We start from the raw sequence: 22570 nt of genomic DNA, 5'->3' as shown, positions 1-22570 counted from the left end.
AAAATAAGATATGTGCAGTGTGCATAGGGATCTGTTCATAGTTTTTTTTTATAGTCCGGCCCTCCAGTGGTCTGAGGGACAGTGAACTGGCCCCCTGTGTAAAAAGTTTGGGGACCCCTGAATTATATGCTTTTGGTATTAACGATTTGATTTTTAAGCTGAAAAACTATATTAATCATATGTGGTAGATAACAATGACTCCTGCCTGGAGTATCTCAGAATCCTTCTTTGTAATAGAGAGAGAGAGAGAGAGAGAGAGAGAGAGAGAGAGAGATAAAGGCCTCTGCTTTATCCTAAACGCTGTAAGGAATGGGTTTCATGTGCGTAAAACCAAAATTGTAATAAATCTCATTATAATAATATAGAGATAACCTGTTGTTAGAAAATAAGTTCTTGTTTGTTCACTCAGAGCAAGTTGCATCTTGCACTGGGTAGAAAGAATGCTGATGGAGTTGATTTTTGCTGTTGATGTACTCTTTCAAGAAACACAGGAGTGGGAAATGTGTTTAGGCTTGCATGGTCATCTTTGAGCAAGTTTGTCTCCTATTTTTCACCTTCATTTATTCATTCGTTCATTATCCATTCATTTATTCATTGACTCTTGCCATAACTAACTGTGCCTTTAGAGATATTTGAGTGACTAGTCCCAGGTCCAAGACCTCATGAGATTGCCAGTGAGTGTATAATACAATTAAACAAGTAATAACATTATTGTGTAATGGGTGCTGTAAGTGGCTATTGTTAAGGAACCTTCTTTACTCCCTTCTAATGGGGCTCCAATTACTATTACCACCAAGGTAGGTAGAGGCAAAACATACTCTGCCTTCTTCTTTTATTAATAAAAGTGAAAAATGTTTATTGTAGATACGTTGAGAAATTCAGAAAGTAAAGGGAAGAGAGAATTTAAAACTCCCATAATCCCAGTGGAAACATCTTTAATGTGTTTTCTTCCAGTCTTTTTTAAGTATTTAGTTATAGCTGGTATACTATATTGTATTGATTATTTTAGTTTCAGGTGTACAATATAATGGTTCGACATTTTTATACATTACCTGTGATTACCCCACTAATTCTAGTAATCATCTGTCACCCGAAAACGCATGACAATATATCGACTATGTTCCCCTTAACATTTTCAACTCATTCCCTAACCATCTACCCTCTGGTAACCATCCCTTTGGTCCGTGTTTATATGAGTCTATTTTTATTTTATTCGTTCATTTGTTTTGTTTTGTTTTTTGAAGAGTCCACATAAAAGTGAAACCATATGATCTTTGTCTTTCTCTATCTAATTCATTTCACTTAGCCTAAAACTCTCTACGTCCATCCATGTTGTTTTAATTGGCAAGACTTCATTCCTTTTTATGGCCAAGTATATTTCATTGTATCTATGTACCCTTGATTCTCTTCTTCTTCCTCTTCTTTCTTCTTTCTCCTTTCTCCTTTCTTCTTCTTTTTTATGAGCATTTTAAGCCAAATAAGTATGAAGCTGAAATACAAAATTTTAAAGGAAGGGGTTTATTGAACAATTTAATTTTTTCTGGGTAAGAATTTTTGTAGGATTGCTTTCCTTTGTTTCAAACTACTAAACTTATAATTATACATTTTTATACATTTCTTGAAGTGATATAAAGACCAAATTTAAGTTAGCTTACACTATTATGCTACTAATAAGGTTTGAGGGTTTTTTTCCTCTTTTTTTTTTTAAATAAGAATTTATTGGGGCCAAGCTGATGACATATGCCAAGGAGCAAGGTCTCAAATGTCCCCTGTACTACATCTTCTTTATCCATTCATCTATCAGTGGACATCTAGGCTGCTTCCATATTTTTGTTATTGTGAAGAGTGCTGCAGGGAACATAGATGGGCGGTGTTTTCGAATTAGTGTTTTGATTTTCTTTGGGTAAATACCCGGAAGTGGAATTGCTGGGTTGTATGGTGTCTCTATGTTTTGAGGTGTATCTAGACTGTTTTCCTTAGTGTCCGCATCAACTCACAGTCTGCCTTCTTCTTTTCTCCCTTCCCCACCTCCTCTTCTCATTCATGAATTCCACCCCTCCCCCCAGATGAGAGGTAAACATCTATTCCTTATGTCTTGGGCTCTTAAAAGATTCATCCCCAACTTCAGCATTTCTGTACTCCATTTCAGTTCTACTGCCTCTGTGTTCCCTCTCCACCTCACCACTCTCACCCAGGGTCTTGCAAGTGTGTTAGGAATTACTTGGGCTCGAGAAGTAGGGAAAATTGAGTAGAAGTCAATGTGTGTCTTTGTTGTGGGATTCAAGACTAGGTGGATGTAACTACAATTCTCACAATTAACTAAAATTTGTGCAGTTCCTTAAAGCATCCTTATAAAGACGGGTGGTTTACAAAAACCCTTTGGGATTTAACATGGTGTGTGTTGAGTCTATAAAACAGTTCCAGTGGAAATGGCATCTTTAAATATTTTGTCTTTCAATCCATGAGCATCGTGATGTCTGTCTTGATTTATTTGTATCTTCATTTAAGAAGACCTTCATTTAAGATCTTCTTATTGCTTAATAAGCTTTATATTTCTCTCTACTGAGGTCATAATTATCTTTGTCATGTGTAGTTTACATTATTGAAATTTCTTATTTGTCAAATATGTTTTGTATACATTTTAAAAATTGTGTTTTAAATTTAGTTCATTCAGAATAGAAAGCCCAGAAATAAAACCACATATATATAGTCAAATAATTTTTTTTATTTTTTTATTTTTATTTTTTTATTTTTATTTATTCATTTTAGAGAGGAGAGAGAGAGAGAGACAGAGAGAGAGAGGAGAGAGAGACAGGGGGAGGAGCTGGAAGCATCAACTCCCATATGTGCCTTGACCAGGCAAGCCCAGGGTTTCGAACCAGCGACCTCAGCATTTCCAGGTCGACGCTTTATCCACTGTGCCACCACAGGTCAGGCCCAAATAATTTTTGATAAAGGGGCCAACAACACACAATGGAGAAAAGAAAGCCTCTTCAATAAATGGTGCTGGGAAAACTGGAAAGCCACATGCAAAAGAATGAAACTGGACTACAGTCTGTCCCCCTGTACTAAAATTAACTCAAAATGGATCAAAGATCTAAACATAAGACCTGAAACAATTAAGTACATAGAAGAAGACATAGGTACTAAACTCATGGGCCTGGGTTTTAAAGAGCATTTTATGAATTTGACTCCAAAGGCAAGAGAAGTGAAGGCAAAAATTAATGAATGGGACTACATCAGACTAAGAAGTTTTTGCTCAGCAAGAGAAACTGATAACAAAATAAACAGACAGCCAACTAAATGGGAAATGATATTTTCAAACAACAGCTCAGATAAGGGCCTAATATCCAAAATATACAAAGAACTCATAAAACTCAACAACAAACAAACAAACAATCCAATAAAAAAATGGGAAGAGGACATGAACAGGCACTTCTCCCAGGAAGAAATACAAATGGCCAACAGATATATGAAAAGATGCTCATCTTCTTTAGCTATTAGAGAAATGCAAATCAAAACTGCAATGAGATACCACCTCACACCTGTTAGATTAGCTATTATCAACAAGACAGGTAATAGCAAATGTTGGAGAGGCTGTGGAGAAAAAGGAACCCTCATCCACTGTTGGTGGGAATGTAAAGTAGTACAACCATTATGGAAGAAAGTATGGTGGTTCCTCAAAAAACTGAAAATAGAACTACATTATGACCCAGCAATCCCTCTACTGGGTATATACCCCAAAAACTCAGAAACATTGATATGTAAAGACACATGCAGCCCCGTGTTCATTGCAACATTGTTCACAGTGGCCAAGACATGGAAACAACCAAAAAAGCCCATCAATAGATGACTGGATAAAGAAGATGTGGCACATATACACTATGGAATACTACTCAGCCATAAGAAATGAATCATTTACAGCAAAATGGTGGGATCTTGATAACATTATACGAAGTGAAATAAGTAAATCAGAAAAAATCAGGAACTGCATTATTCCATACGTAGGTGGGACATAAAAGTGAGACTAAGAGACATTGATAAGAGTGTGGTGGTTACCGGGGGAGGGGGGAGAGGGAGAGGGAAAGGGGGAGGGGGAGGGGCACAAAGAAAACTAGATAGAAGGTGACGGAGGACAATCTGACTTTGGGTGATGAGTATGCAACATAATTGAACGACAAGATAACCTGGACATGTTATCTTTGAATATATGTATCCTGATTTATTGATGTCGCCCCATTAAAAAAATAAAATTATTAAAAAAAATAAATAAATTTAGTTCATTGCTCGTATATGCAAAAACAAAGATAGCTTAGTGTTTTTGTCCCAGAGATCCTTCATTTGAAATGACAGTTGTATCTGTCATGGTCTATTTAAATGATGATATATATAAAATTTCCCTTTTGACTTAGTAACCTGTTCCTGGTACTTGATCCAGCAGAAATGAAAAGCACTGTTTTTTTTTTTTGTTTTTTTTAATTTTATTTTATTTATTCATTTTTAGAGAGGAGACAGAGAGGGAGAGAGAGAGAAGGGGGAGGAGCAGGAAGCATCAACTCCCATATGTGCCTTGACCAGGCAAGCCCAGGGTTTCGAACCGGCGACCTCAGCATTTCTAGGTCAACGCTTTATCCACTGCGCCACCACATTTCAGGCGAAAAGCACTGTTTTTTTTTGTTGTTTTTTTTTATAAAGATTTTATTTATTCATTATAGAGAGGGGAGAGAGAGAGAGAGAGAGAGAGAGAGAGAGAGAGAGAGAGAAGGAAGGGGGGAGGAGCAGAAAGTATCAACTCCCATATGTGCCTTGACCAGGCAAGCCCAGGGTTTTGAACCGGCAACCTCAGCGTTTCCAGGTTAACACTTTATCCACTGCGCCACCACAGGTCAGGCGAAAAGCACTGTTTTTAAGGTTGTATATTCATGGATGTTTGCTGCAGCATTGTCTGTGAGGGTAAAAAACTGGAAATAGAGTGGATACTAATGAATATGGAAATGATTGAATACATTAGATACAGTCATACAAAGAAATATGTAGCCATTGAATGGAAATGAATGAGAGCTATTCCTGTGAACATGAAGAGATTTCTAAGAAGTATTTATTGAATTAAAATGATTGCAAGGACATAGTGCCTGGTGGACAGATGGCTAATAGTAGGTTTGAACATAGATGGGTTACAAATAAACTGTCTCTTATCTGCCCATATGTGGTTTTTGATCCTTGATATTAGTGGGTGAACTTGACCTCTGCTAGTTTGATGTTGTGGAATGATTTACTCTCAGTCAATAAATGGAGAATGGAGAATATTGCGAGCAGGCTTGTGAGCTTTGAATTTGTAGTAGCATTGTCAAATCCTTACTGATTTGTAGTCAATAAACAGCGATTATGAAATGGTGCTTTGAATGATTTTGGTAAAAAGTGCACTTGAAGAAAATTCCTCCTGAATGCATTCAGCCGGTGTACTTTATTACACAAAGGTAAATGTGCTCAAATGGCATCAAAATGTCCCTGGGCCGAGTATTACTTTGATTATTCTTTCCCAACTGCTTAGTCAACTGTGTTATTTGAAGAGTGATGTTGGGTTCTAGTTTACAGTTTTACATAATGCTGGCTCCTCTTTACTGAGGATTTTAGTTTGTTGTTTATTGAAGTGTCATTTTGTAACATGAGATCTTTCTCACTGGATTCCCTCCCACTTTGTGCAATAAATGCTTAGGAACATTTATTAGTTACCAATCACTTGTCAGGCATTGTGCTAGGAGCTGGGGATTCAGAGAGACAAGAAAGGAATTCATAGTTAGTGGGCAGGACAGAGATGCAATAAAGACATTTTTTTGGGAAAAAAATATACATAAAGGGCTTGTAGGAGTTTGAGATGATAGAATCAGTGAAAGCTTCAGTAAGAGAATGTACTAAATGCCACTGAATTGTATACTTTAAAATGATTAATTTCATATTAGGTGAATCTTACTTCAATAATGAAAAAAGTTTTTTTAAGTCACCAGTATATGTCTATATTACCATAAAAATATAACATTTGTGTGTTAAAGAGAGAATATAGAATGACTAAGCAACAAAATTCTGAGATTCAGTAACAGAGGAAGTAACTGTTATTTGGGTTTCTGCAGGATGCATAGGAGTTCTCAGGCAGCTCAGAGGGGAGTTAGGAGGAGAGGACACTGTAGCAAAGAGAACACAAAGCCCTGAGTCTGGCCAGTCTGAGGAATAATAGGTGGAACTGGAAGGAAGATGTGTGGTGGGAGGGGCAAGGGTACATGGAAACAGAGTTTGAGAAGTGGGAGGGGTGGGGGGAGAAGATCCTGAAGGCCTTGTTTACTATTTCAAGGAGTTTACTTGTTCTGTAAAATGGTACCCACCTAATGAAGGAAGGGTTGCAGCAATGCGTACATCTTATGAGGCTGACTCTGGAACAGATTAGGTGCTACGGGGGTCAGGGAGCCTGGGTCAAAAATACCGATTCCTTCAGTACCCAGAGGATAGGCTACTTTTTGTTTGCGTATTCTTAATTGACCTTAAAAAAAAAAAGAAACATGCACAGTCACTAACAAAGCTTTGGGACCTTGGATGTGAAGGAGTCCGAGTAGTCTACCAGGGCTCATGTAATCAGTAGGAATATTAAATATTTCAGGTAAAAGGTGTTGAAATGTCAGTATTTTAAAAAAATACATACGGTAGAGACTAGGAATTACTTTATTGGTTGGGTCTTTCCTAGATGTATGATATTGTTTCTCTTTGTAGGTGATACTCTCTGGAATCATAGGATTAACAACTTGGAAACGGCCTATGATACTCCTGGTATGTATTGTTATAAAGTTTTGCCCTTTGTAAAATGTGCTGTTTATGAAGTCTGTTAAATAAACCATTGAAGAAATGCTAAAGCTGTCTTGTTCATTAAAAAAAAAGTTAATAATGGACAATATTAGAACTCAGATGTTCTCATAGCAGTAAAATAAGATGATAATTGTGCCAGTTTTCTGATTGACTTTAAGTTTCTTATATACTCAATGCTAAATACATGTTTCTCATTTTAGAATTAGACCTATTGTAAAGTTATAATTTAAAAAAAATGTTTACTATGGACTTCTTTTTAACAAATTAAAGTGGAGGGGATACTATAATAAACTCCCTGTTTATTATATTTATTATTAAATTATAGCTATAATAATTATTAACTCATAGGCAGCCTTGTTCAGCCTGGCCCTCACCCATCCCTCCACCCTCCATATTCTTTTTCTTTATTTTTTTTTATGTGCCTTGACCACGGGCCTTCAGCAGACCGAGTAACCCCTTGCTCAAGTCAGCGACCTTGGGCTCAAACTGGTGAGCTTTTGCTCAAACCAGATGAGCCCTCACTCAAGCTGGCGACCTCGGGCTCCATATTCTTTTTTCCTTCATATTTTTTTGAAGCAAATCTCAATATTAATCATGAATACATTTTTTTTATTGTTATAATTCTTTGGTTGGACAATCTCAGAATTTTGTTGCTTAGTCATTCTATATTCTCTCTTTAACACACAAATGTTATATTTTTATGGTAATATAGACATATACTGGTGACTTAAAAAAACTTTTTTCATTATTGAGGTAAGATTCACCTAATATGAAATTAATCATTTTAAAGTATACAATTCAGTGGCATTTAGTACATTCTCAGTATTCATCCTTTGTTTTTATTTGCTATGTCCTTCTGACTCCGGGAATACTATAAAAAAAATAAACTATTACCAATGAAGTTGCCAATTTTCAAAGATAAAGTAGATAGATGGTCTAGGAAATTCAATTTGAAGTATACTTAAAACTCATTTTTCTCTATAACATTTCATTTTTTATTTTTCTCCTATCCATTTTGAAATGGGGTTAAATAATTTTCTCATCATTTTGTGTATGTATATAACAGTTTATCTTGAACAGACCAGTGTTCGCTAGGTAATGGATAATCAGTGCAAAACTAGTTAAATTCATAAATACAAGGAGAAAAAATTCTCTGTAGCATACAGTCAGAAAAATTGATCCCAATACCACGCTAATGGTCTTGAAAAATTGAGTTTTCAAGTCTACAAGACAATTTAGGCAACATTTTACTAGTCATTCAATTATTGCGCTTAGTAAAACTATGCTAATATATTGGAAGGAGTAATATATTGATGTTGTATTTTAACATATTAGCAGGATAGGAAGAAAGGGTTTGGATGAGTTTTATAGCACGTGTTACGAGTGCCTGAGGCTTGTTTTGCAACAACTCTCTAGGTTTACAGTCTCTGCAGAAGAATTTTGGATGGAATTCAATGTTTATACTAACATTTGGTTATAGTAGTCATCTTTTTCCATTGAGTCAATATTGAAATGCGCAGTATTACAAACCTCAGGTATTTAAATTAAATTAAAGTCAGAAAAATCTCAAATGCTATTTATACTTTGAAAATTTCAAATGGTGAAGAGAATTTGAGTGTGTTCTAGACAAAGATATTAAGAAAACCCTCCTTTTAAGACATTAATTTCTTTAACATTGTTTTCTTTGGGAAAAATGCCCTGTAAATTTATTATATGAGCTCAAGCAACTTTAAATGAAAATGACCTTAATAAAAATGTATCTTTATTACATTAAAAAAATTTCTCATCTTTGTTGGTAAGTATATATACTTGGTCACAAAGTTGTATCCAGCTTGTACATCCTTTGTTGTGGTCTGTTTTTTCCGTTTAATATTCATTTAACAATATCAGTGAATATTATTTTTCTATCCAAGGAGTCCACAATGGCTATCACTTAAAATTGCTGAGTAGCGTTCTGTCATATTTTTGTATTAACATCAGTTATAAGCCTGTCAGACATTTGAACTTCTATATTTTATATCAGCATCAGTAATAAGCCTATTGGTCATGTAGAGATTGTTTTGAAATGTTAATTAACATCAATTTATAAAGAAGATAAATTAACTGACAGAAATTGTACAAGGGAAAACTTTCTGAGGATTTCAATAGATCAGTTGAGCCTTAGCCAATCTCATAAATGGAAAAATCCTCAGTCCACGTTAATCTTAATATTATATCATTATGACCTGTGCCAAATGCTTTTGTTATGTTAAAAAATGAAAAAAATCTTGTGATATAATGAAAGAAACTGGGCACTGTCAGTCAGGCACCCCTACTTTGCATCCTAGCTCATCGTCCGAAGGCTGTATGGCGCTGTGCAAACCTCTTCATTTTTCTGAGTCTAGTTTTCTGTTCTGAGCAGATGGGATACTCTCATGATACCAAAGGGTGGATCTACCACCTCCCACCCCTTTTAGGGGATACTTTACCTTTTCTTTTTTGTCCACCCTGACCTATTCCTGAGCTGAGAGAATTCACCAGTGTATGATTTTTTTTGTGTGCGTGAGAGGCTGTGTGTGCTCTGTGAGAGAAGCATGTGGGCTCTGTGAATCTGTGTTCTCATAGACTCAGGCTTGGCTTGTCAGCATTCTAGCCCTTCTCCTTCTGGTGTCCCACACTCTGCCATCGGAGCACATTTCTGACTCTAACACAGCCAGACTGTCGGTCTTCCATAAACCTGGGACGTTCTTCACTAGCTGTTTACTTGGTTGACTTCTCTTCTGGGTCTCAGCTCAGCAGTCACTTCTTGAAGGAGACCTTCCTCAACTTACCCTATTTACGGTGGCCCCTGCCCCTCACCATGTCCCAGCACTGAATATTGGCTTCCCAGCCTGCAATTAGCCTGTGTGCTGTTCAATTACTAGTAGTTGAATGTCTTCCCCAGCAAATCGTCCTGCGAGGATAGAGGTCTTTCTTATCTATCTTCTTCATCCTATATCCCCAGGATCAATGTGCTCAATACACATCTGTTGTTGACTGTGTAGTTAATTTGGCAGTCAATAAGAAATTTAGGTCCCAGGTGAGTTCTCAAAGTTTATCTTTTTCTTTTGTTTTAAATTTTCCTAATTTGCTTTTGTTCTTTAGAGCTTTGTGTTCTTCCCCTTTTAACTTCAGAGTGGTTAGGGAGTATTGTGGTGGTGGAGGTTAGGAGGCAGCTGGATAGTCTTTTCAGGGCTCTTATGAGAGGAAGCCGTCCTCGTTTGGAGTTGTTGGGTGCACACCAGTTGAGAGCACTTGAATACCTCCTTTTGAGAATCACTTACCTTTGTGCTCTTTTTTTTTTTTTTTGTGATTGTCTCAGTGATTCTATTAGGTTTTATACTTGTTTGAACAAAGAAGGGTCAGTTTGACCTAGTTCCTTCAAACTCAAGTTTTCCTGGAAACTCAGAATTGGCAGCTCTCATTCACTGGGTCCTCCTCTTTACACTGATAAAATACTCATGTGTCTACAACAGAAATAATGATGTTGAAAAGTAGTTTGGAAAATATTTGTAGCTTTTGGCTCTGACTGGGATTAAGCTAGGGTGTTTATATACACACGTGTGTGTGTATATGTATGCACAGTATTCTAACTTGTGTATTTTCCATCAAGAGCAAGTATTTCCCATTTTTAAAGAATATTCTTATTTCTTCTAGATATCATTCCTTTTTCATTCTAATAAATGTTTAGAAATCACAGACTCAGTGCTAGCAATGACCTCAAAGGTTGTGCTATCTGGGTACCTTGGTTAGAAAAGGAAATTGTCTTGATAATTAAGATATTTTGCTTTGGTGGTACCTTTGGTAAGAATTGCCACCGTGACAGCCCAGTCAGGCAGTCGGCCTCTCATTTTGGTTGCCTATGAAGTAGAATTTGAGTTATTGTTATTTTTTTCTTGTCAGTTTGGAACAGATGGGATGGATATGACTTTTAAGCTGATACAAGGATAGCCTTATTTTTTAGCACTGAGCATGAAGGGTCTTCTCTGGTGATGTTTGTGGGTCACGTGTGTGGTTTATTCTCAGTGGTGGGCTGGCCCTGTGATTTGCATCCTAGACTGAGAATAGAAGAGGTAAATGAATTGGCTATTTAAAAAAAAATCCGTCAGTTTTTCTTCTAACTTCAAGATGATAGGATTTAGGCTAACACTCCGTTACCCAAAGAGACTAAAAAATGGCTTCAGTTAAATATATAGACACCCCCCACTCCCTCATCTAACAGTCAAGTAGGCTAGGTGGTCTGCTTCATGAAGCCATTTGGGGACCCCATTAACTCCTGAGCCACTCGGTTTCTTTTCATCTTATTGTGCCTTGAAGGGAGAGTCATGGCGCACCCAGACACTTCGACAAAACAGATGCGCAGTTTAGGAATATGTATATTTATCAAGTGGGCTCTGAAGCTCTGGCTTTGTGCAGTCTGGTTCTTTCAAATACATCTCACGGTTGTCAATAATTTGGAATGAGCCCCGGTCTGAGAGTTCAAGCAACCTGTTTCAATGTTGACATTTTGCTCTTAAACTATGTTATACCATTCAAACGTTGTTTATTAATGGTTTCTAAAATAGTAAGAACCATTGATAGCATTTAAGTGAATGTGATTGTACTAGAATGTTCAAATTTGATTTTTTATTTCCAGATTTACCTGGGCTGCAATACAACAGTTGTCAACAGCTCCCACATTTTAGTGTTTGTGAAACATCTGAGCAGGACTTGCAAAAGCTTCTGGGTGAAAACCAGTTTTGCAACCCTTTAGCTGATCTCTATCCCTGGCCTATAAAAGATTAGGGATTAAAGAGACAAATGTTTTTGAAAAAGTTACTGAATTGCCCTGGCATTTTGAATTTCAGCTCCCCAGGGGTGAAGTGCTTAAAGATAAGCACTTAAAGAACCTGATATGGGTCCCTTAGGGGACTTGAAAGGTCTGGTTGGAGTGCCCTATGGCCTCAGAGTTAAAGACTGCAGTTGGGAAATAAACGTACTTTCACAGACCAAGCCCACGGTGCATATTTCCAGCTGACCAGATGCAAGAGGGAGCAGATCTGGTTTAAGTTTAGGTCCTGCCCTAGAGAGCCCTTGAGAGGCTTGAGAAGGCCGCAGCCTGCACAGCTGGATGCTCGTCACGGGAATTGCAGGCTGAATAATCTGTATCTCAGCCATTGGAAGCCCCCTTTAGGAGAGAGTTCTCTCCAAACTCTTGCTGGAAGTGAACAGTCAGATGAACTCTTGCTGCTCCTTACCTTGTTTACCATCATTCCCTGGTCTTCCCCTCATTCATTCCTCCCCTAAATGACAGAGCTGTGGCCTGCTGGCTCAGGAGAAGTGGACACAAAACATAGGGAAATCAAGAAGATTGTATCATTCCTTTGCCGTTCCCACTGAAGGCTTGCTTACTCCTTACAAAAATCAGTCTGATGAGAAGAGAAGCTATAATTTAATGAAGTAGCAAGTTTTGACTGGGTCACAATTCTAGACATTGAAATGATTGAAGTGAGACTTTTTGTTATTTGTAGTGACTGAGGGACTCTTTCTATCTAAAATTGATCAGAGAATTCATGGGTACAGCTCCAAATTTCATCTAAGCAGTCAGGAAGGACTAGCCCTACAAAATGGGCTTGAAGGACGTGGTGGAAGAGAACCAAGGGGTTTTCTGTTGACCCCCATGAGTCCTGCTGTTCAAGAGCTCAGCTAGGTCATCTGCTGTAGCACCAGGAAGAATGACTGGATCTAGAGAGAAGGAAATGTGATCGTGTATCAATCAAAAAAAAGGACATTTTCTAGCACCCAAATCAAATCTATTGTTTTTCCTTATTCTCTATCATTTGCTTAACTTGACGTCACATTTTAATTTGCTTCATTTGGACCATGACTATGACATATTGACTTGTTTATTTTTCCTAGAGTTCCCAAATGACTCTTTTCTTTTTCTTGTTGACCAAAAAAAAAAAAAAAATCTCAGAGGTCATCTAGCTGCTAATTTTTAAAACAGCTTTATTGAGATAAAATTGACACACCATAATATTCTCCCACTTAAAGTGTACACAGCTCAGTGGTTGTTAACATGTTTATGGACATGTGCAAACATCACTACCATCAATTATAGAATATTCTCGTCACCCCCCAAAGAAACCCTGAACCCAGTGGAAGTCAGCTCTTGATTTCTTCGTAATACTCCCAGCCCTAAGACACTACTAATGCAGTTTCTGTCTCTATAAATTTGCCTATTCTGGGTTTCAAATAAAAAATTATATAATATATGATCCTTTGTAACTGGCTTCTTTCAGTTAGTGTGTTTTTTTAGGTAGAATATTTTAGAGTTATCCATGTTGCAGCATGTATCAGTACCTTCCCCCCTTTTTATTGTTGAATAATATTCCATTGATGGATATACCACATATCTGTTCATCAGCTAATGGACATTTCTACTTTTGAGCTATTATCAATAATGCTGCTATAAGCATTAGTGTGTACAAATTTTTATTTTTTTTTGTGGATATGTTTTAATTTCTCTTGGCTGTATGCTTAAGAGAAGAATTGCTGAGTCATATGGTAACTCTATGTTTAACGTTCTGAGGAACTGTTTTCCAAAGCTGCTATGTCATTTTACATTTGCATCAGCAGCAAATGTGAGTTTCAATTTCTCTACATCTTTGCCAACACTTATTATTATTTGTATTTTTTATTATGGTAAGCCTTATGGGTGTTAAGTAGTATCTCATTGTGGTTTTGATTTGATGTTGAGCATCTTTTCATGTGCTTACTGGCATTTGCATGTCTTCTTTGGAGAAATGTCTATTCAAATCCTTTGTGCATCTTAAAATTGGATTATTTAAATGTTTTTATTACAAGTGCCTTTTCAGATAAATTATTTGCAAATATTTTCTCTCATTCTGTGGGTTGTCTTTTTTACTTTTTCGATGGTGCGTTTTGAAGCACAAAAGTTTTTAATTTTGATGAAGTCCAGTTTATCTATTTTTTGTTTTTGTTGTTGCTATATTATCATACTTAAGAAGGCTGGTCTAAGCAAGGCCATGAAGATTTACTCATATTTTCTTCTAACAGTTTTATTTAGTTTCTCTCTAGATCTGTGATCCATTGTTGGAACTTTTATTTTGAAGACATGTCTTTCTTCAACACTGAGCAATTATTTGATTCTTTCCTTCTCTCAATTTGCTCTGATCTTTCTTTCTAGAACAACTTATAGTCAGATGTTGGGCCTCTTGAATTGAGGTTTTTTGTTTCTTAACTTTCTAGAGTCTTACATTTTCTATTTCTTTGTCTTTTTATATTCGTGGTATTTTCTTATTTTTTTCTTCTGCCATTGTATTGAAGTATTTGAGAATTATCTGTTTTGATGTTCAGAAACTCTTCTTTGATCCCTGATTCATCCTTTTTCATAGAAGCCATTCTTGTGTTGTAGGCTGTAATTTTCCCTATCTCTTTGAAGATACAGATTAGATACATTGAAATATTTTCTTTCATTCTTTCTGAGTAATCTGTGCTTTCTCCCTGGGGTCAGTGCTTCTGATTGACATTTTGGTCCTTGTTTTTTTGTGATGTTTTGTTTTGAATGTCTTTTGACCCTTGACTATTCATTCTACTTATGACTGAAAAACTGGATTGGTTATATTTGCAATATCTGTAATAATATGTAATGAAATGTATGTATTAATCCATGAATGTATGAAGTGTTACTAGTTTCCTTATTCTGAGGAAACTGGGGCACAGGTAGGTTAAGAAATTTGTCTGAAGTTGCACAGCTAGAACTGGGAGAGTTGGGATGCAGTTTTAGGTGGTCTGTCTCTAGAGCCATGCTCTTAATCACTGCCTTGCTGGTGTGAGTCCGCTTCCGCAGCTGGTTTGCCTGGGCGGAAAAGCTGCCGGGGAGCTCAGAACGGCTGAGCGGGCCATAGTGACAGGTGGCCTTTATCTTAGGGTGTGCTTGAGAGAAGCAGACCGATGAACCCGCTCTTCCAAAGAGATTTGACTTTGTAATGAATACTCCAATAAGAACCACGCACCTTCAGACAGGTTATTCGGTTAGTGTAGAAAGAAGTTCACTAGTGTTAGCTGGCAGACAAATGCTTCTAACCCATTACTTCTACACCTGAAAAAGTTCAATATTTTTTTAATGTTTTATCATGAAAAGTCTCAAACTCACAGGCAAGTTCAGCAAATAACCCAACAAATTCTCATATTCTCACTTGGATTCTGTAGGTGTTAATGTTTTACCATATTGCTATATCTATACATAAATAAGGCATTTTCCATTGAACTATTTCAAAGTTTCAGACCTCATGGTAGTTTACTCCTATTATCATAACTGAGAAAACGATTAATAATTTCCTAATGTCATTTAATATTGGGCTTTTATTTAAATTTCCCCAGTCACTCCAAAATGTTACATAACTTCTTCTTAACCAAAAAGCTTTTTAATTAAAGTATGATTTATGTGCATTTCTGTGAGTATAAGTGTACAGATTGATGTAGTATCAAAAAGGGAACATGCCTGTGTAACTTAGTTCCATTAAAAAAAAAATCTAGGGCTCAATCAAGATTCAGTCATTGCCTTTGATTATTGTGTCTTTAGCCTTTTGTATTCTAGAATAAATACTCTTCCTGTTACGTTTTCTCTCTCTCCAGGAAATGACTTTGTGAAGAGATGAGTCAAATTGGTTTATTTCTTCTTCTCCCCTCTCTCCTTCATCGTTTTCCCCTCTCCATCTTCTTTCTTTTTTCTCTTCTTTTTCCTTCTTCTCTTCCTTCTCATTTCTTTCCTTCTTCTCCTCTTCCATTTCTCCTCTTCCTTCTTCTTTTGATATGGTAAATTTCAAATACACTCCTAATCTGAGAGAACTATAACGAACCCCTTGTATCCATTGCCCAGCTACGATAATCATTAACAAATGTTCAAACTTGTCTCATCTACACCCCTAACCGTTTCTCTTTTCCTTTGCCATTAACTGTTTTTAAACCCAGTTTTTACAACACTTCGTTCTTAAATAGTATTTCAGTATATATTTATAAAAGACATGTATGGGAGCTCAGCAATGCTGTTGACTAAAGCTTGAACATGTGACTTCCCCATGTTATTGTCAGCCAGCATGGTGGCTGGGGTCTGAGAGGGAGTGTCTCAACACAAGTGTTCCAAGAGGCCCAAGTGGCCCAGGCTTTTTATCATCTAGCCTTGTATGTCTCAGAATGTCACTTTAGCCACATTCTGTTGGTCTAAAAGTTCCTAAGGCCAGTTCAGAATCAAGGGGTGAAATGAAAATTAGACTTTAGCTCTTGACCTACCTTTCTTGTTTATTTTTGTGTGTGATTCTTAAAATTTGTGATAAAATATACATATAATAAAAATTACTGTTGTTACCATCTTGAAGTATACGGTTCAGTGGCATTAGTGTGTCACAACACTGTATAGCCATCACCACTATCCATTTTTTAACTCACCAGAAATAAAAATTCTGTACCCATTCAATAACTCCCAACTTCCTCCAACCCCCTAATTAACCACTGTTCTACTTTCTGTCTCTGTGAATTTGACCTCATATAAGTGTAATCATACAATATTTGACCTTTTGTATCTGCCTTATTTCAATTAGCATAATATATACTTTCAAGTTTCATTCCTGTTGTAGTATGTGCTAATACTTCCTTTTTGAAGCTGGAAAATATTCCATTGTATGTACTGGACTTCACCTCTTATGTTTTTAATATCTATTACTTTTAAAATTAAATTTATTGAATGACAGTGATTAATAATATTATATAGGTTTTAAGTGTAGATTTCTATGATACATGACCTCTGTACTACATTGTGTGTCCACTACCCCCTTTTCCTCCCTCTGTTAACCACCATACTGTTATCTGTGTCTATGAATTTCAGACTTAAATCCCACATATGAGTTAAATAATATAGTTCTTAGCTTTTTCTTTCTGACTTATTTCATCACCTCATACCTGTTAGAATGTCTATTATCAATAAGACAGGTAATGACAAGAGTTGAAGAGGTTATGGAGAAAAAGGAACCCTCATTCATTGTTGGTGGGAATGTAAACTGATACATCCACTATGGAAACCAGTATCATGGTTCCTCAATATACTAAGAACAGAGTTATCATATGACCCAGCAATCCCTCTTCTGGGTATCTACCCAAAAAATTTGAAAACATTTATTTGCAAATATTGATGTATATGCACCCCTATGCTCATTGCATGATGGCCAGGATGTGAAAACAACCAGTGTCCTTTGATAGCTGATTGGATAAAAAATATGTACCTATATACAATGGAATACTACTCAGATATAAGAAAAGATGAAATACTGCCATTTGCAACAACATGGATGGGCCTCGGGAATATAATGAGCTTCACCTCTTGATGCGAAGAACAGCCTATGAGTACAGAGAGGGTGGCCATCTTTGGAGACTTGGCTCTGGATAGCAGATTCTTCTCAAGGGCTGTGGTCTTCATTGCTGGGGAATCATAAGGTCCGACTCTCTAACCTGCTGAACTTTGAGACATAACAGCAGTGGAGAAGAAGCCAAAAGCAAGAAAAGGACACAAATTAGAGAAGTGAAAAGAAGAGGAGAAAAGAATAATAGAATAAGGAAAGCGGAGTCTCAAGAGTCAGATATCTGCAATTTTGTTTATACCTAACTTTCTGCAGTCTTTCTTATCTTCAGATCCAAATTTTCTTCTGCCAGTTTACTCCTGAGGGGCAGAGCAGACCACATTCCTGACCCTTCCATCTCATTAGTGTAGCAAATCTGATATGTCACGTCCTCCTATGATTATTTTTTGAGATTCCCTTTCTGATATTTTTCTCCAGGTCACAGGCACATTCCTGATAAGAACATACTCATTTAGGGGTGGTATAGCTGTTCAGCTTTTACTGGGGAATTAAGGAGCCACACACATGCTAAGGGCATCCCTTTTTTGTTAGGCTTGATTACTTGGGTCATGAGAAAAGTCACTTTCCTGAGAAATGAGGGATCATGAGCGGAAAGGGAGCCCTGGGATGCTGGGGGTCTGCAGGAAAATGGAGACAGGGCCCCCAGTAGGGCAGAATTCCCTTTCACAAGCAGGAGACTTGCAAAGACCCCTGAGACTTGTACATTTTCACCAGAATTGGCAACTCTTGGTTACTCATCTTGAAATTGTTCTCAAACTGATGAAAATGTGTGTCTTACCATGATGGGGAGAGGAAGAAAGCCTTTTACTCCTGTTGAAAAAAGAATTGGAAATAAATGTTATTATTATATTTTAAACACTTTATAAAGATGACATCACAGGACAGCCATAACATGAGTAAATCTGACACTTAAACATCTTTGAGAGGGAAGGGGGACAACTGTTCTGTTCGCAGCCATGGGCCTGTGTTTGGCTTTTGGCAAGGAGAACCAGTTTGAATGTTAGTGATGTATCTGCCAAGTTTCTGAAAGGAGTTGAAAGGGTGTCATGGGAGTGAAGCCTGGGAGCAGTTCTCTCGGGATCTAAGGATTAAAGCCACACAGACAAACCAGGTCAGCGCATGTGTGAGCTCCCAGAGCAGGTTCAGAGCAGCGAGAGTCTGGGCTTTTGAGTGATTTTGATTTATTATGCTTTGTTGGTTACCATGGTGCTGGGTGGTCCATCAGAACGTGATTTTGCTAAACTCCTTCAGAAAAGTTTGTGTTTGGCGTCTTGTCTTTAATTTTTTTTTCTCAGTGTCATTGTGTTGTGTTCAGATAACTTTGCTCATCATTCTACACCTTCATATTAAAACGCTTCCCAAAACTGAGTTAAAATTTTAAATGTTAAGAGTCAAATAAGCGGTTGTATTCACTGCCATGGGTTCTGTGGAATTTGTCTTATTAACCAGTGACTAATCAGTGGTTTGTAGCTTGGACTCCATGTCTTCAGGAACATAAATGTGAAAATTTTAGAGTCCCAGGCAAGTCACATGATGCTCTTGTTTTAATGGGAAAATGTAACCTGGATTCGAAGGACTGGCTGCGTTGTTCTTCTACCCACTCACCGACTACCCCCAACCCTTCTCATCTTCCTTCCTCAGGAAGTGCTGAGTTCTCAACCAGAGCAAAGGTGGCAGCCATTTTCATGTGAGCAGTGATAGTAAATTCAGTGTTTGCCTTTCGGGGCCTGTCTGTGTATGTCCCAGAGTATTTAGTCAGAATGCATGATATTTCCTTATAGTGTTTATCATAAAGTATCACTTTTCTTTCTTTCATTTGTTCGTTGAGTGATTGATGGGTTCATTCATCCTTTCAGTATTATTTAAGATCACTTGTGTTTCAGGGTCCTTGGTTCTGATGCTGTGCCCCACTGAAGAAAAGCATATTTAGTTTTTCACTTGTTTGGAGCAGTATAGAAAGCTGCATGTGGGCATTGGGGGAAGGGCATGGTGATTAAATGAGTAGCAGAGGTACTTTCTTTAGAAATTAAACAATGAATGACATTGTGAAAGAAAAGGATTCTGAGGCGGGTTAGTATTTTTTTAGACTAAAAAGTCTTTGAATTTTTCCTCATGAGGAAAGAATGTTATGAGCTTTTCCTATTTAAATAGGAAAATACTCGTACACACACACAAATTCACTAATCCCATTCATGAGGGCTCTGTATTCATGGCCTAATCACCTCCCAAAGGCCCTACCTCCTAATACCATCATCCTGGGGGTTAGGATTACAACATATGAGTTTTGAGGGACACAGATATTCAGACTATAGCACTGAGCTTTATTCCATTTATGAGTATATTATATAATCTGTTCATCTATTCTTCTGTTCTTGGACATTTGCATTGTTTCCAGGTTTTGGTTAGTATGAATCAGTTGCTACAAACATTCTTGTATGTCTTCTTGGGGAGATATCCATTGGTTTGTCTTGAGTATACACCTAAAAGTGAACTGCTAAATCATAGGCTGATATATGTTTAACTTTTCCAACTGCTTCTTTTTTTTTTTAAATTTATTTATTCAATTTAGAGAGGAGAGGGAGAGACAGAGAGGGAGAAGGGGGGGAGGAGCTGGAAGCATCAACTCCCATGTGTGCCTTGACCAGGCAAGCCCAGGGTTTCGAACCGGCGACCTCAGCATTTCCAGGTCGACACTTTATCCACTGCGCCACCACAGGTCAGGCCTCCAACTGCTTCTTAGGCTCTTGCACAGTCCTGTTTGTGGCCTCACTTAAACTTCCACAGGTATCTTCAGCAATCTGAACATTTGGAGTTTCTGAGGAGTAAATCCTGTTAAGTTTTGGCTTTCCTCATTACTATTGTAGGAGTCCCTTTTTCTCAGGACCACACTTGCCCATCAGCTTTCTAGCTTCTAAAATTTTGTTGTTGTGTTCCCATTTGCTCTGTCTTTATGGATTTCTTCATTAAAATTTTTTATTTACTGCCATTTTAATGGGTTTTCAGGAATTAGTAGAACTTATGTTCAACTTACTATTTGAAACCTATTCATTCTAAACTATCTTCACACAGTTACTGGAACAATTTATTTATTTAAAATAAACATGCATAGTTGAGTTGCAGTTGCATCTTGAAGAAGTAAAATAAAAGTCTTGGGAAGTAGGGAAAGGTCAACCTATTTAGAGAATGAAACTTGTATCAAAAAGGACATTGAACAATACCAAGCTGTTATAGGCATAATTATTTAATGCTATTATGTAATGCGGATTGTGAAGGACTTTTAGCAGGTAGGAATGGGCAAATCAAAGGTGTTATTTCTTTTTGATAGCCCCGGATTCCCCAAATCTTTTTTTTATTGGATCATTTAATTAAACAGGATGAATTGAAGTCACAGCTGCAAAAGATTAGAGTTGAGGTAAATTCCAAATACTGAATTAAAAAACATAGTACCTTTTGCATTAAGCTACTTGATATATAAGTATCATAAAATACTCATGATTCAAGTCAGTAACAATAAAACCAAAAGCATGAAAGGCTTGATTCATGTTGCTAGTCCTGTGAGAGGAGCAGCTCTTTAGATACTGGATTTTGTATCTCACCCTTAAATGGATGACTTTTGCATCTAACCCTTAAGCACCAGAGAGGGTGCATGGTGAGCAAGCCCTCCACTTTTTTGGTCTCACTGTCTTTTATGTCTAAAATAAAAGATCTAGAAGGACATTTCTTCATCACCTCTGGGATTTTCTGTTTTTTTGATGGTAAATCCCAATGATGAATTAGCTTCAAGTAGAGTTCAGGAACTGTCATCATGAGGCTCATGTCACTGGGCAAGTGATGATGAATTTTATGTGAGAGCAATAGGAGCTAAGCTCAAAGAGCAGGAAACAAAATTAGGTTAAACATAAAGACAAATTTTATAGAGAAGTTGTATCAGTCAAGGTCCCAAGAGGCCACAGACGATACAATAAAATTATAACTTGACAAGAAGTTAATAAAGGGCCTGTTCACAAAGGAATGTGTGAGGTGTAGGGAACGGCGAGACTGTCCCTGAGCGTGCTGTGAGCGTGCTGTGAGAAGAGGAAGCAGTGGATGGAAGCTGGAAGTGGCAGTGAGGTACAGAGGACCCCTTGAGGGGACCTGTGGCTTTCCACTCAGGTACACAGCAAGCTCGAGGTTGCAGAGAAGGAACCAGGGAAGTAACTACACCAACTTCACTCTCCTTCCTCCTTCAGATCTTTTGCCAGGGCTCCCCACTGGCTGGACTCAACTAGAGACCAGAGGGCAGAAGAACCCCACTGACACAGTCGTCATAGGTCCGCCTCCTTAGGAAGAGAGCAGGGTCCGGGAGAGTGGAGAGAGGACCTGGAGGGGCAAACAGCTATCCTGCACACTAGTGACAGTGGTCAGTGTGGAGTGACTTCCTAAAGCAGGCTGTGAAATAATGCATTTTGGAGAAGTTTTGGAAACAGGATACCTGCAAATTATTCTTATAATAGAGTGCCTTTTTCAGCCATCCTAAATTCAGGTGTGTCACAAATGTAAGAACAAAATGCTGGGACCAGACTTAGCGAAATTCACTTTGTGAAATTCACATGTTATAAGAAAGCTACTCCTCAAAAGAGGAAATGCCTGTTATTAACAAAGATGAAGCTGCTTGCATAGCATTTTGCACTTTACAAAGGACTTTCATATACATAATTTTGTGTGATTCTCTCAATGATCTTGTGAGTTAGGTTGGAAACTAGACCCGTTTAACAGATGAGAAAAGGGAATCTCTCAGAGGTTGCCTAAGATATTTTGTCAAACAAGTGGGAAAGCCTGAATTTGTACCAGGTCTCCTGACTTCAAATTCAGGTACTTTCTACAAAGAGAAACTTGAATCACTGCAATAATTTTTTTTAGAGGCAAGAATGATGCTAATATAAGAAACATAAGAATTTCTTCCCCTTTCCAGATGTAACTGAGTGGGCTTTGTGATGGAGATGTTCTTCATTAGTAGCCAGTATTTAACTGTCTTCTGTTTGGGGGGCGACACTGTTTGGTGATGGTTGGGATAGAAATTGGAGTCTTAGAAATTATGCCATCATAACCAGATCAAAGCCAAAGGGGGTCTATTTTGAACGTTCCTGTTAATTCTAAGTGGGACCCTTATAACTCCAATATTTTGTAACCTTGAACCTGAGCCAACTTCTGAAAGAGATGTGCTTGGTATCCTAATAACCCCCAAATCTGATGTATGCACAGTAGTTTACACAAGAGTTATTTGGGTGACCACTGGGCAGTAAATT

General features: G+C 37.5%; 1 protein-coding gene across 2 annotated transcripts in view; it reads left to right on the top strand.

Moving 5' to 3' along the window:
* Positions 1 to 22570, top strand: part of ENTREP1 (endosomal transmembrane epsin interactor 1) — a 54671-nt gene that overhangs the window by 5725 nt on the left and 26376 nt on the right. For both annotated transcript variants that reach the window (XM_066368022.1, XM_066368021.1), the window contains exon 2: positions 6760 to 6816. In XM_066368022.1, the coding sequence (XP_066224119.1) occupies positions 6760 to 6816 (57 nt within the window). The remainder of the gene's footprint in view (positions 1 to 6759; positions 6817 to 22570) is intronic.

The sequence above is a fragment of the Saccopteryx leptura genome, chromosome 2 (genome assembly GCF_036850995.1).
Source record: "Saccopteryx leptura isolate mSacLep1 chromosome 2, mSacLep1_pri_phased_curated, whole genome shotgun sequence".
NCBI classification, from domain to species: domain Eukaryota; kingdom Metazoa; phylum Chordata; class Mammalia; order Chiroptera; family Emballonuridae; genus Saccopteryx; species Saccopteryx leptura.
The sequence above is the reverse complement of the archived record's forward strand: the minus strand, read 5'-3'. Positions and strand labels throughout refer to the sequence as shown.